Source organism: Trifolium pratense, linkage group LG1 (genome assembly GCF_020283565.1).
Source record: "Trifolium pratense cultivar HEN17-A07 linkage group LG1, ARS_RC_1.1, whole genome shotgun sequence".
Lineage (NCBI taxonomy): Eukaryota > Viridiplantae > Streptophyta > Magnoliopsida > Fabales > Fabaceae > Trifolium > Trifolium pratense.
In genome coordinates, this window is record NC_060059.1 from 42,415,251 (window position 1) to 42,430,234 (window position 14,984).

Below are 14,984 nucleotides of genomic sequence, written 5' to 3' on the forward strand. Positions count from 1 at the left end.
ATGCATTAATAATTTATTTACAAAGTATCAATTTTAATTTACAATTGGGAAACATGCATTTGTTTTTCTTTCTTCAAGGATCAATAATTGACGGGATAATTGTGGAAAAATAACATAGAACTTTTAATAATTTATCGATACAATTAATTTCTTAATAAGCGCTGCCGTTAACTTTGTAAGGCTCGTTTACTTTGATGAGCTTGGCTTATATTAAGTGAGTTGAGTTGCAAGTATTTCTTACAACTCAACTCACTTAATTCTCTTTTCTTTGGTTACACCTACAGTTGCTCCTCTTTTTCCAATATAATCAAGTGCAACCTGGAGTAAAGGTTTATATATTGAATGAGAACACGGAATGCATCATTAATCCTTAGCAAGATTGAGCCAAAATGGTTGTAACAAGATGATAAGATAAAACAACTCAACATGAATCATACGATCTTGTCCCTGTCCAATGACTGTTGAGATGGCAGAAAGCAATACCATACCATAAGTGCAACCACAATAGAAATAAGGATAATTTTCCATTGGGTGTATGCAGGCACTTCAAAACAATTTCGCTAAAAATTAGGGTCACCACGAAAATTCTCGGTAACCAGCATTTATAATAGGGTCTCATTCGACAATTAGGGACATTCGACTAGTAAACACCACGCAAATTCTCGGTAACCATCATTTACAATAGGTATCTAACCAATATGATGGGTAATTGTTGAAAATGTCAAAAATGGACTCACCCCTAGATATGGCCAACGGAATATAATTTCCCTGGCAGCAATACTTTTTTAATCCAATTAACATATTGCTGGTGTGGAGACAGTCTGCAGCAGAAACAAAAAGCAATATAAATATAACAAGGTCATCAACCTCAACACCAACAGGGGCACATCAGAATGATTGGACAAAAAATTATGAAAACAGTGGGCACCTTAAAATTGGTTGTGAAAGTAAGAGTTGCAATAGAACACCAAATCACCGGGCAAGTATGTATCCCATCAGTGATTCACAAAATCTCTCAGCCTAGCAACCATAGAAAGAAGGGTAAGCAATAATCAGCACAAGAGAACGGACATGATTGAACAATAACCAATGACTTGCACATAACATAAACCTGTGCTGTTGGGCATCTCATGGCACAATCCTATGAACCATAATTATAGCTAAGTAGCAGGCTCAGTTGCTAAGGATGTGAATTTTCTATTTAATTTTTTGAAGCACAAACTTGGAAGCTGACTCGACTATAAATAGGAAGGGTACTCGCATGCATCACGAATGAGAAGAAAATGATTAGTGCAACAAAGTATCTTTACAAAAGTGACATTCTTCCCACTTTGGAGAATGAAAAGAGTCAGAGATTGATATAAAACATAAAGAAGAAAAGTGTTTCTCGAAGAACATGGAAATGGATTATGTATGTTTTTCATCACTAAGAACAATCCTACGCTGTACAATTAGAAGAATTGATAAGGTCAGTGTTTCCCATTGGAAACCCCTTTAATAAAAATGGGGTCTAAGATTTCAGCCATGGAGGCGTAAACCTCAATGAAAGATGAAGTAATAAGGACAGATGGCTGCAATCTCTTATCATCATCAAATCTGCCAATGCAGGTCACCCAAAAGATCCAACTGATGTATGCACCGAGTTTGCAGATAATCCACCATTATAATTTAGTATTCTGTTCATGATTGTCACTTGCCAGGACAACAAAATTCCAGAGTCCACTTGATTCGGATCGATCAACTGTTATCTGTCACCTTTATTCTGTTCATGGTTGCCAAGACAGCAATTTTCCAGAGCCCACTTGATTTGGACCGATGAACTTTGATAAGTTTCTTCTATTGCAGCTTCTGGATCATTTATATTGGAAGCTTGAAATGCTCATATGAGAATTTATTCACGACCACCCAAACCGAGAATTGTAAGAAGAACCAGACTCGAGTAACCTTGTGTAGAAGCACAAAAAGTACGGGCCATGCAACTAAAAAATATTATGATTTTCTACCCGGTCTTGTTGCCATATGTCTCTCAATCAATATATCCACAAAGGAGCGAATCTGCATGTTTCAGGCACTCAACCAATGTCAGTGATGAAGAGAACAATTAAGAGAATGTCAGAAGCATCTACCGTTGGCAAAATAGGCACAACAATCATGGAAAAAAAAGGGAAAAGAAAATAAATTAATTAACTTTGCAGCCAGACCCCAAGAAGATGGAGTCCAAGCAGTAAATTGGTTAACATCAGTGATGAATACATTTTCTATTAAGGATGCATCTTGGAGAAGTGCCATGGAATTAGTAGATCAACCTATGACACAGAAAATAACAAAAACGGTACCTTATTCCTTCGCTTAAAATCTAGAAACTCACGAACAGTCATGGCTTTTTCTGCATCCGTTGCTTGCTCCATGACCTGAAATAAAACCATGTCACGTAAGATGGTATTCTAGATCAGTTATTGCCTATAATCTCCTAGCTACCAAATCACACCACCACTTTCTTAATTTAGCAAACACAAACGATAAGCAAAGTGGAAGATAAAAATTACCTTTGTTGCACTTTTCTTCATTATTGCCTTGTATCCATCCTTGTCTAGCTTCCTAGCCTTATAAAGGGGCAAAAGTAGTGATCCAACATAGTCAACAACAGCCTGTTTAATATGATCTGCTCCTCGAGAATGACCTTTGCTGGCCTCCTCCTTATTTACAGTAACCTGGGAAACAGAACTTTCATTTGCTACACCATCATGTTTCCAGCTGGGTAACCTTGAATAGGCATTTGAATCCTCCTCATCCTTCAAATGAATGCTTTGATTAGAAAAATAAGAATCAGCTTCAGCTGCTTGATCTTGCCATCTCTCTATGGCAAGATGGTCTTTTACTACCCCATCACCAGCTGTGTCGATCCAAGCTTTTGTATATAGATTGCTGTCCACGGCAGCACTTTCTCCTGAACGCTCTCCAAAATTCAAATGGCTGGCGATCTCATTTGAATGACTCCTTTGTGAGAGGTTGTCAACTGGTATTTTAGAATTATCAAGATTAACACAAGCAGTGGAAAAATCAACAGACCAGTCCCTAACTCTGCAATTCCTAGAATCGATCTCAGAAACACAATCTTGCCTTCCAAAAAAACCACCAGACAACTTTTTTCTACTATCACACTCATCATTTTGTGAATACTGTTCCCGTCTAGCAAATTTATGGAATGAAGGTATCTTCGGTAGCTGTAACAGTGTACTGCACCTAGCTTCTGCAGAGGCATATGCCTGCAAAGAACAAGAACCATTAAATCATTTAAGAAAAGCCAAATAGGGAAGGGAGGCATTACTTAGCATATTAAATAAAATAAACTATTGCAAATTTCCAACATAAATTATGCCTAATGCCTGTACTTCACATGGAATACTTCGAAACTTAATATTGAATATAAGTTGTAAAATAAGGGGACCTAAGCAGCTAAAATAAGAATTGTTTAATTTCACTCACACCAAACAAATTTGAATCACAGCAAGACTTTTTTCCCAGCAGTACAATAACATATTAACATTATAGTTCACCTAATAACTCGTCATATTGTGAAATTAGTGCAAATACATACAAGGGGAGTGGTTAAGCAATTTAGCTTGTCAATAGCAACTAATCTTCATAAGCAAAATCGATTGATGAAATTAAGATTCCAGGAAAAACAAACCTTAGCAGCAGCAATTGCTTTAGTACGGGCAGCTTCTGCAGCAGCTACAGCAGCCTTTTCTTCTTCAGACATAGCATAGTGATTATTTTCCTCCTTAGTAGGTATTTTGTCTATTGAACCTTGGGACCTAGAAGAACAGACATCATGCCTCGAGTCACATGCTGATTGTTGTCTTCCTTGTTTGCTGTGCAATTTCTTCGCATGTGTGTTGGAAGGTGAATTGCTTCCGGCAGATAGAGGATTCAGCAAGCCTCCTTTATTCTCAACGGTACCCTGATGTATACTTAGAGGAGGCTTTCCCAAGGCTGAATCCTTTAAAGATTTTCTCTTTGACAATTCTACAGTAGTTGCTTGTCTTGATAACTTCAATCCCCCATTTGAAGCTTTTTCCTTGCGGAAAAGTTCAAGCCATACATTGACCAATTGACTAGCTATAGCTCGAATATCACGGCTAGTATGTACACAAACTTTTTCCTTCACTGTTTTCCCCATTCCTGCACCCAATAGAAGAAAGGTTTACATCATATATCCACATGACTCCATCCGGACAGACTAAACTACATGAGCATAAATATATCTTCCGCTTGATCATTTATAGTTTCATTAGGCTGATCAAGTGATAGGAATGGATAATCATAAGAAAAGATACTAGGATTGACATTCATATACTGGATAAATTATTCTCACTTCATCCAAACCAGGACCAGTCAGTTAACCAATTTATGTATTCCTCAAAACATTCGATCAGATCAAGCAAAATGACAAATGTAAATTCATGCATTTGTGGGAATAGATTAATGTAGATTCATATACACAATAAAATAACTAGTACCTGATAAGCGTACAGCACCTAGATCAGTCGACACACGCACAAGAAGACGCAAACAATGCCTCAAAAGTTGGGTACCATCCTTGCCCATCGAGTCCTGTGTTTAGATAGGAAATGAAGGGCATAATGTATAAATATTCTATAATCATAAGATTAAGATATTTAGCTTTTTAATAACTTGCATGTACTATCATTGAAAAAATATACAAAATATTTTCGGAATAAGGCGTCACGCAGTATAATAGTACCAGTATCCAGGAGTTGAGAACAGTTAGCCCCTCCTTACTTCCAGCAAAGGACTTCAAGTTTCCAACAGGAAGACTTAGCAATTGTTTGGCCACATGCAAACGCCCAGCATTGGTTTTCACATTGAGGAACATTTCCCTTAATAAAGCTTCCCGGGTTAAGATTGGAGCACCCTCAAAAGAGTTTTTATACAATTTAGAAAGCTCAACTGCATCAAGTCTCTTTATTATGTCCCTAACTTCATTCCTTTCGGTGTCCAATTGTCCCTGTGCAACTTCCAATGCCTCTACCTCTGCAGTATTATCAATCCCGGTGTTCAATATGTCAATTATGCGAACAGCCTCCCGTAGTCCGCTCATCATTGCACCACCAACAGTATCAGGGTGCTCTTTGCAGGTTGCTTCCCCAGCAAAAAACAAGCAGTTATCAACTGGTTTTCCTATGATATCATAATCTTCTCCTGATGCTCCAACAGCAACATAAGAGTAAGCACCAAAGCTATAGGGATCCCTGCCCCAATCGGTCACAACATACGCAAGAGGATCAGGAACTGAAGCCTCCCCAAAGAGTTTTCGAAGAACCTTCAATGCATGGTTCACATGATCAGAAGAGCTTAAACTTTGACCATCAATGGCTGCCTTACCAACCACTAATGCTATAAGGACAGGAGCCCCTACTGTTTTCTTGACATTCCAGAACATGAAGCAGTGACCTCTTTTGCTTCTCTCCTCAGCTGTTGCCCCAAAGTAGTCCACCGCATCATCCCAAAACACAGTAGGAAATTCCAAAATCACTTTATTGAGAACTCCAAAGCCAAGACGCTGAATGGAAGAACATTTCCACTCCGGCAAAGAGGGGGAGAACTGTATAGTTTTGGCCTTCAAACAGCCAAGTGGGACAGTAATGAGGACAGCATCTCCAAAAAACTCATTGCCATTCAATGTAGAAACTTTGACTTTATTATTCTTGCTAGGTTCCTTGATACCATATGACACATTTGTTACGACGTGGTTCAAGTGAATACCAAGCCCTTCCCCGAGAGACTCAACAACAGTGCTATAACCTCCTTTGATCATACAATGAGGTCCCCCAAATCCTCCATACACGTCGTCTTGATTCCAATAAGGAAGAGAAACTTCTTTAAGCAAAGCAGCACAGCCATACTCTAAATGAGCAAAGTGCCAATCCATAACCCTCCTCTCACGAGGATCCAAAATCTCATCAAAATTTTGTTCCATAGCACCATCCCTTTTGGAATCAAATGGACGATCTGCAGAATTACTTTGCTTAGTTTCTTCACTGCCTTTAGAGTGTCCCGTGCGGCGAATCTTAAGGGCGTATTCTAAACCGTCTTCAAGAGACATTTTCATTGCTTGTTCACCTTTCTGAGCAACAACCAGTACCATGTCATCAAGAAGACTGTTGTATTCAGCTTCCAATGCTTCATCCATATCTGCAGGAACTTTTTGTCCAGTCACTGTGTCATAAAGTGGGCAGTCGCTGTTTAACACCGACAATTCAAGGCCCAACTGAGCGCAAACCAACGAGGAAGGATCTGGTCTTCTCTCAGTGGCCACATCAGCCTCAACACCTGTGATAATGCTAGCACCAAGATCTACAGGGACAGAAAGAGATGAGTGGTCTGTAAATACCCGACCTCCTATCCTATTCCTAGCCTCAAGCACAGTTACAGTAAACCCCTGACGATTCAAGTGGCGAGCAGCAGTTAGCCCAGCAGGGCCAGCACCAATGATAATCACTCTCTTTCTAGTCTCTAAATCAGACTGCAGAGTATCACCTAAGGCATGTTTAACACATTTAGATTCATTGTTTTGCTTTGTAGCAACAAGAGAAGTCAATCTACAATCGGGAAGCTTAAACAAAGGAACAGAACTGTTAGCATTGAAATGTATAATTCCACTGTCGCCATCCTGAATCCCAACATTTTCCAGGTCATCATAATTTTTTCTTTCATGTTGTGCCATGTTTGATGAATCCATCATCGCTTCATTAACAAGCATGGTGCCTTCTGTAGCTTCAGTTGTCAGGTCTTCAAAATCCTTTACTAGACCATCATTATCATCCATAGAAGCATATGACATTTTAGCCTGACCAACAATAAAAGAAACGCCATCTTCAGAGCCGGCCAACGAAGCTGTAGAACTTTCCTCGAATCCTTTTTCTTTTACAAGTTTATAACAGTGTCTTGCACTGCTCTCAACGTTCACCTTTTGAGAGGCAACTCCAACATTTATATAACCCTGCCAAAACGATCTTATCATTTTAAGTTTTCAATTGTACTAGAAAATAAACACTAGTATGTTTTTTTCTGAAAGGAAATGCATTCCAAATTAATAAACCCAATAAACATGCATCCATATGTTTTTGTAGTAAAAGTAAAATAGCAAAGGAAATGAATTTCAGTGGCTAAACAACATGGTGAACAAACGTACATATTGATCAAGAAATGCATAGACCTCCCTAATAAGAGAAGTACGAGGATTTTCATTCTCGGAACGGATATCGCTAACTCCACATTCAGCAAGGGGCAAAATACGTGCAACATCACTGCTCCATAGGCTTAAGATCTGATTCCTGCAACGCATTGAATTTGATGAGTTAGAACTTATTACAACAGGCTTCCCCGTTCAAAAGAGGTGTAAGTAAGTTGTCAAGTTTGGCTAAAGTTAGATTCAGAAACAAAAAGTAGCCCAATATAAAGCTTATCCAGTTTCCATTATAAGCCACATGCATAGCATCAACAAGGCTAATGCAATATGCTCATTCCAGTTCCTAAGATTGTATTACAAACTTTTAAAAGAGATGAGAACGCATAAAAACAATAGAAAACTAATATCCCAGAACCAAAAGAAGAAATCAGAAGATAGCAGCTAATCAAGCAAGAAAAGAGTGATAATAATAGTATGATATAATACAAAAAGTAATATGTTAAACAAAACTATAACCAATTTATGAATAAAACAAGTTATGGTAGTTATTTTATTGTCAAAAAAAAGTTATGGTAGTTATTCTGTATCACAATAGAAGAATAAACGATTGAGATGGGCTTGCCAGCAAAACTTTTTTAAAATAAAGAAAAGTAGTGATGAAGAAGTCTACTCAAATTTGTCCATGAAAAACTATAGCAAATAAATTTTGAACGATACTGTACAAAGGATCTCAACTATATAATATACAACCCAATAGAAAATTCTCAACTATATGCAATTATGCATCTGTAAATTTTCAATTTCCAGCTAAATACAAGAGTGAGGCCCTTTCACAAAACAATATAGCACTAACAAATATAAAATTCCGGAACAGAGAATGGCAAAAGAGAAAGAAGAAAAATGACCCAACAGGCATCTAATAAAATGTGTGTGCTTACTTTTCCCTTTATTTTTATTTTTAATTCATCTGCCCAATTATAAAAGTACATCTGTGATCCAAAACATACAGCAAAAGTCTACATGATCCTAATTTTCAAGATTAGCCAGCTAAACCCAAAATGTTGCAGGCTTCCTAACATTTCAAAAAAAAAAAATATTGCAAGCAAATACAAAGACTTATTTGAAAGCTTAACTCTACCTGCAATCTAAATATTCCTTGAGACCACCTTTTCGCTTCAAGATCTCCTTAAATTTTATTTTCTCAATTGGACCAACTGCACAAGCTTTCAGCCCAGCAGATACTGCCGCTACTGCAACATTTTCAGAGTCCTCAACAGCATTCAAAGAGGAGTCCTGCTTCCCTCTTGTTCTAAGAGTAGGTTCACCATCAGCACCATATTGGCTTTCATTTAGGGATTTATCATTTATTAAAATCTCCCAATCAGCATCACCCTCATAAGTCATGTCGCCATGCTTATTCATTTTAGTCTTTCGTGGTGCACGAGGAATGCCTGATATCTTTCCACCATTGTCAGTAAAATCAGACACAGAGGCATTATATTCTGCAATGTTTCCATTTTCATCTGGAATTGAAGATTGTATAGAGGATCCATCAGATTGAGTTGGATCTAACACAGAGCTGCATTTCAGAATTGAAACAGTGGAGTCTTTTGGAATATTACACATTTCCAAAGGTTTGTCTGGGTGATTCGACTGGACAATAAATTCAGATTCATTGGCGCCGTTAGGGACAATAGAGGATAAACAACCACTGACAATTGCATCATGTTTTTCAGGTGAACGGCCTACAACAACATCTTGAACTTCAGCATTTGTATCTGATGTACTGTAATCATAACAATTTTGACCAGAAACAAACTCAGCTTCCAATTTTATACCTCCATTGATTGAGGAAAACATTCCAGAAGCACCATTACACACTTGTTTTTCTGCTATTTCATCGGTTAACTTATTCTCAAGCTCTCCAGTCTCGGAAAATCCACATACCCTTTCCCCCAGTTTAGATGGAGAGGCAGTATCAATTATTTCAACATCTTGTAACATGGCAGAACGCTGATTCAAACTATTATCTAGCATTCTTTCCTGCAATGCAACCTTTTCGTCAGAAGCGCCACAAACATCTTTGACATGTACACTTGACAATTGCTGCCTATCTCCATCGCAGTCAATGATTCGTTTAGAGTGATCAAACGACAACCCATCTGGATTGTTTGAATCACAAATACCCTTCACCTTCTCCTCTTGAAAATAGTCATCACTGCCCTTTTGATCGTCCATTGCAGATACTGAACAAAACATATCAGATTCATGATTCCTCTCAACCGATTTCAACACAAAAGCAGATCCAGATCTACTTTCAATCACAGAATCAACATTTTCTGTCAAACTATTGCATCCATGTTCCAACCCACTATCCACATTCTGATTCCCTCTTTTCTTCTTTGAACCTAACCCAGCCCTAGATTTCTTAACAGAACTAGATTGTGACTTATTAAATATCATAGACAACGATTCTTCCATATGCTGATCAGAAGAATGATGCACCTGCATGTCATCATCACCAACACCTAAATCCACCCCTTCCTCATCCTTCCTCCCAGATCCTCCTTCAACCAAACCATCATCATCACAACCCTCAACAGAAACATTCAAAGCAGACACAGTTTCAGATCCATGATCTCTCTTTGGACCCTTCAACCTCTTCCTAAAACTAGCCAAAGTATCATTATCATCAAGAACCCTAGAATTCTCAGCCTTCTTATTCTTCTTAAACTTAAGCAATGAACCAATTGGTTCATCATTATCAGAATCAAAACCAATTTCAATCGGTTTAGATCTCTTCTTCTTCTTCGTTGTCCCTAACCTCAAATCTTCCATTGGTATATGAACCCTAGGTTTTCAAGTGAATATTGAAAATTGATAAATAATCGTTCCTTTTATGCGGTGGATTTACACTTTTGTATCATCAGAGAGTTAAACTCGCGGTTGAATGAAAAATCGGAACCCTAATCGAAGATATAAAAAAAAAATTAATTAATAAGTATAGTGTTGAAATTGTAGGTCAGTGATGAACATAATTTAAGAAAGGAAAAAAACAATACACACACTCTAACACATAAAATAATAAAATAAAAATATAAATGAATAGATATATAGATAGATATATAAATATAGAGAGAGAAAAAGAGGAGAGAGATAGAGAGGTACCTGCGGTGTGCGATGACGCTTTTCTGGTGATTCGCAAATTGAGAGAGAGAGAGAGAGAGAGAGAGAGAGAGAGAGAGAGAGAGAGAGAGAGAGAGAGAGAGTAACGGCTTGTGACGTACTGTAAAGGGGGAAATGCTATGCTCTCGCTCGCACGGTAACCCGAAGCAGTCACTCACCCTCGGGAGTAGCAGTGGTGTGGGTAGTAATAATGATGATGAACAATGTTTGATCTTTTTAGTAACTTGAAGGAGTGTGGATAGAAGTTTTTCTTTTGTTTACTTTTTGGGCCCAATACTTGTATGTGAGTTGATCCACATTATATAGAGAGCTCTTTTTGTCACCCTACCGATTCTATGGCGCACCCAACAAAATTACCAGAATAACCTTGTCCGCTACTTAAGTAGCGGACACCCCTCAAAACATCCTACCTTTATTAAGTAGCGGATGTTATTTTTTCAAAAAAAAATAATTATAACGTCCGCTACTTAAGTATCAGAAGTTTAAAATTGAAAAGTCGTAGAGCGCGCGAGTAACCGGTAGGGTGGCAAAATATTTACCATCTTGGTGATTTTTAATTTATAGGTTTGTCATATACGTGCAGTGTTATTTAGTATGTTGGTTTTCTTTTCTTTTTTTCACTTGTTTTTTAGTGTCAATTTAGAATAATAACATCAAATTGAGAAAGTGTATTTTTGCACCTTATTTTCATATTGTAATCTAATTTTAATCCACTAATAGATTCATATTTTTTGCATGCACTTTCTTTTTCCAATAAATTTAATATATTTTTTTGAACCAATAAATTTAATATATTATGTAAAAAAACAAAATTTAATATGTTATGTACCAAAACAAATTGGAAAAAAAAATAATTTTCTAAATATATAGCATTAAGTAGTTTTATTGAAAAATATAGGAGTAATTGACAAGTGGTACAATTGACAAATCATACCTTAAAATACCAAAAGAATAGTTAAATAGAACGCTAAATCCGACGTTAATGATACTTAAAAAGAACCGCATGAAGAATATATTTTGATGAAATAGAATTTAGTTATTAATTAACTAATTCACTTGTGATATCATCAACTAAATTGTCACATAAGCATATCACTATTTACAACATCAAAACTATCTATTTTATACTATAATAATTTATACTATAATATAATAAAATTAATTATTATTAAGTTTGTTAATTTTTCCTTATCAAATTTAATGACATTTCAAATTGTGTATCCTTCATTGTAATTTTACTCTTTAATATGCATTAAAATATGAACAAAAAAAAAAGAATTTATGCATAAAATAGAAAAGAAAAGAACAATAAAAAGATTATATAAGGTTTAAGAAAAAGGTTATAGAAAAAGAAATGAAAAAATTATATATGAATCGATGCATATAAATAGGAACAAAACAATAAAAAAATATAGAATCTAGAAGAAATAACTACTTTAACTTTAAAATGTATTGATGAAAAGTCAAAGATTTTAAAATTTGGGGAGTAAAATCATAATTTAAAAGTAAGAAAATTAAAATTGAGATTAAGTAGTGGGTTGAAAATTAAGATTAATTGAGATTAATTTATTTCAAAAATTTAAGAACATGCGGTGTGGGCCGGTTCGAGTCACAGCAGCGAGAATGATAACTATCAAAATGGCTCCCACTTAATTAGCCAATTTTTTTGCCATAAATTATGTTAAATTATAGTTTTTTAAGGCATGTCACAAGTGATAAAAATGCAAAACCCAAACTAAGCCAGTCAATTTATGAGGTCATTAAGTAGATGTGTTTTCTCACAGTGATTTGTTTTCTTCATAATCACATGAGTAGAACTGTCTGTCTTTTATGTTGGTGAACTTTGTCTTCTTGTATGTCTTCTCACAATTGTTAATTTTCATCTTTAGAATCACATTAGTATGATTGTCTGTCATTTATGTTGGTGAACTTCTGTCCTCTTGGTTTTTTTTTTGACACAACCCTCTTGTTGGTTAGATGAAAGATTCAACCCCCCGTGATTTTGGAAAATTTTGATGCTGACAAATGAAGCAATATTTTGTGCGGCCATGTTTCAAAAAAAAAAACTTGTGTGCGGCCATAACTGTTTGACTACATGATGTGTTGTGCCAGGGATCCTCTCCATTTTTACTCCGTCCCAATTTGATTGACACAGTTGACCGTTGTTTCACTCATGCTGAGGATTAATATTTTTAATTGTATAATAGTAAAAATTATAAAAATTTGATATTTTAAAATGGTTCAAATTTTAAGTTTTTTTTTTTTTTGACAAAGGTTCAAATTTTAATTTAAATATTGAAAATTTTAAATATTCAAAATTTGCACAAAATCGAACGGCAAAGATATGTGCAACTATGCAGTCACAATGCATGACTCCCAATTCCTAGGAGTGTTGATTTTTTCATTGACTAACTTTGTTTGCCAGTTTAAGGTAAGTTGTACAATGTTCAAATTACATGCAAATTTGCAATAAAATGCTAACAGATGCAAATATAGTTGATTACCATATCAACAATTCACATTACATGTAATGATCCATGAATTGGCGTTGCTACCATTTCATAAAACTACTGGTATCCAAAAGCTAAATGAAAACATTAGCCTGAATGTGCATATTTCAATATTCAATAGAGTATGGTGTTTCATTTGTACTAACAATATATCAGTATCAACAATATTAACATTACAAATAGAGTACAAGATTTCCTTTGGTATATATCTAGCTGTGGATATTACAACAATCTTTTAAAGTTTTATTGCAACTGATATAATTAATTTACATGTCAATCATACAACGTCTCATCATGTTACATTAGTATTTTCTCTAAAACCAACTAGCAATTTTCTTAATCTTGGTTCTCTGATAAAAGCCAAATGAACACAAAAACCAAGTTATGTGTAGCTTTTGCCAGAAAGCCTTAAGTCTTGTTGAACTGCAAGATCTCGCGATGGCACACTGGAAGCCAATGTCTCATTAGAATCAACACACTTCCTTAAAGCAGCCCTTATTTCCTTTAACATCTCGTTAATCTTGATAGATACGCTTTCTGCAATAAGAGACAACATGAAATTTTAACCTAGGACATTGGGGTTCTATGAAAAGTATGACATAGATTGTCTAAACCTTTAGCGCGTGTGTGAAATGTTATGAAGGACAAAATGATAGAAATTTAGCAAGTGTACTAAATAGTCGTCAAGTAATAAAATTTATAAAGTTCGTATCCGCAGGGATTGTTCCAATCTCGACAAAACAATTAAATTAATTTAGGATTAATAATTAAAATGCAAAAGGGGGAGTTTAACTTAGTTTGGATTTTTATCATAAACTTAGAAATAACTTAGGATTCAAATTGATGGAAGAAAAACGATTGATCCTTTTGGTTCATCTAATTACTACTTCTCTTAGCAATTTCATGTATGATTACAAATTACTCAATTTAGTTTCACGATTAGATTAAATCAAAATTGATTATGTCCAATGTCTTGGTAACATAATCCTCTCCCTTGATCATCGATTCCTAATGTCTTAGGTAATCTATGATCAATTGAGGTTTACAAACTTTAATCTTTTAATCTCAATTAACGATCCGAAATGTCTTAAGTGAAAGTTAATTGATCAATCATTCCTATATCAATCATTCATTCCTATCGTCATAGTAAAACAAATAATTAAAATCATTGCACAATTGATCAAGTCATGCAAAGCATTAAGCACAAAGAATAATTGAAGAAACTAACTTCGTAATTCATATATCAATTCATATGATAATCACATTGTTCAAGAAAAATAACAATTAGAATCCCCTAAAGACCAATCATGAAAATTTAGCTAGACATAATTGTGACAATTAGCAACATAAAGAATAAAATAAAACCAGATAACATATGATGCTCCTGCTTGTTGCGCTATTGCCGTTCTCCAATTCCGTTCCTGATGTGTGCAGTGTGCGTGATGCCCTGCTCCGTTTGGGCCTGATCTCCTGCGCAGCTCTCTCCTTTTCAAGTCTGTGTGTTGTTTTATAAACAAGTCAATTCCATTTCTTTTCTCTTGGATCGGGTCAACTCAAAACATAAGGCCCGTGCTTGCTTTCTTTTGGCCCAGCTTGAAGAAAGTCTTTCTCATTTTCTCATCACATGACACACTAGACAATGAGTAAGTAACTTCACAAAATAAAAGCTACACAAAATATATATTAATAGAGAATAAGACATAATTGACACAATAAACCAAAAATTGCAATTTATTTAAAATGACTCTAACTTAAACACTAAACTAATAAAATTATATTAAAAACTTAATTAAAAAGACTTTAAAAATAGCGACTGATGAGGATCTCATCACAACCCCAAACTTAATCTGTTACTTGTCCTCAAGGAACAATGCTTTCAAAAGAGTGCAACTCAACCTCAAACACCAAACCAAACATTCATGTTAATCTATCTCCGTAATCAATAAGAACAAAACATGTCATTTTACAATATTATCATGCTCACGGTCACTTTCATCTACTAACAACTAATCGGAAATTCAAAACAATTCATCCAACATTCATCCATCAAGCTCAATTCTCTTTTCACACAA

General features: G+C 35.5%; 1 protein-coding gene across 2 annotated transcripts; it reads right to left on the reverse strand.

Moving 5' to 3' along the window:
• Positions 1-505: 505 nt before the first annotated feature.
• LOC123886919 (lysine-specific histone demethylase 1 homolog 3) lies at positions 506-10,674 on the reverse strand. 2 transcript variants are annotated; one of them, XR_006801309.1, is made up of 11 exons: positions 10,385-10,674; positions 8,355-10,182; positions 7,220-7,361; positions 4,769-7,027; positions 4,524-4,617; positions 3,692-4,185; positions 2,547-3,266; positions 2,337-2,411; positions 1,112-2,055; positions 929-1,020; positions 506-821 (listed from the first exon to the last, which is right to left on the reverse strand). XR_006801309.1 is itself a non-coding variant. In XM_045936193.1 (9 exons), the coding sequence occupies exons 2-9, from the start codon at positions 10,052-10,054 to the stop codon at positions 1,990-1,992; spliced, it is 5,550 nt and encodes a 1,849-aa protein (XP_045792149.1). In that variant the 5' UTR covers positions 10,055-10,182; positions 10,385-10,623; the 3' UTR covers positions 789-1,989. The 2 variants fall into 2 exon arrangements, 1 of the variants encoding a protein (XP_045792149.1); XM_045936193.1 differs by having other exon boundaries at positions 789-2,055; positions 10,385-10,623.
• Positions 10,675-14,984: the final 4,310 nt, after the last annotated feature.

What these genes read in the sequence shown, in the direction of transcription:
- LOC123886919 (XM_045936193.1), bottom strand. Translation starts at nt 10,054, where the DNA reads ATGGAAGATTTGAGGTTAGGGACAACGAAGAAGAAGAAGAGATCTAAA. An exon ending in TGAAGAAAAGTGCAACAAAG is followed by an intron (nt 2,412 to 2,546) that starts GTAATTTTTATC and finishes GTTTTATTTCAG; the next exon opens with GTCATGGAGCAAGCAACGGA. An exon ending in ATTTTAAGCGAAGGAATAAG is followed by an intron (nt 2,056 to 2,336) that starts GTACCGTTTTTG and finishes TGAAACATGCAG; the next exon opens with ATTCGCTCCTTTGTGGATAT.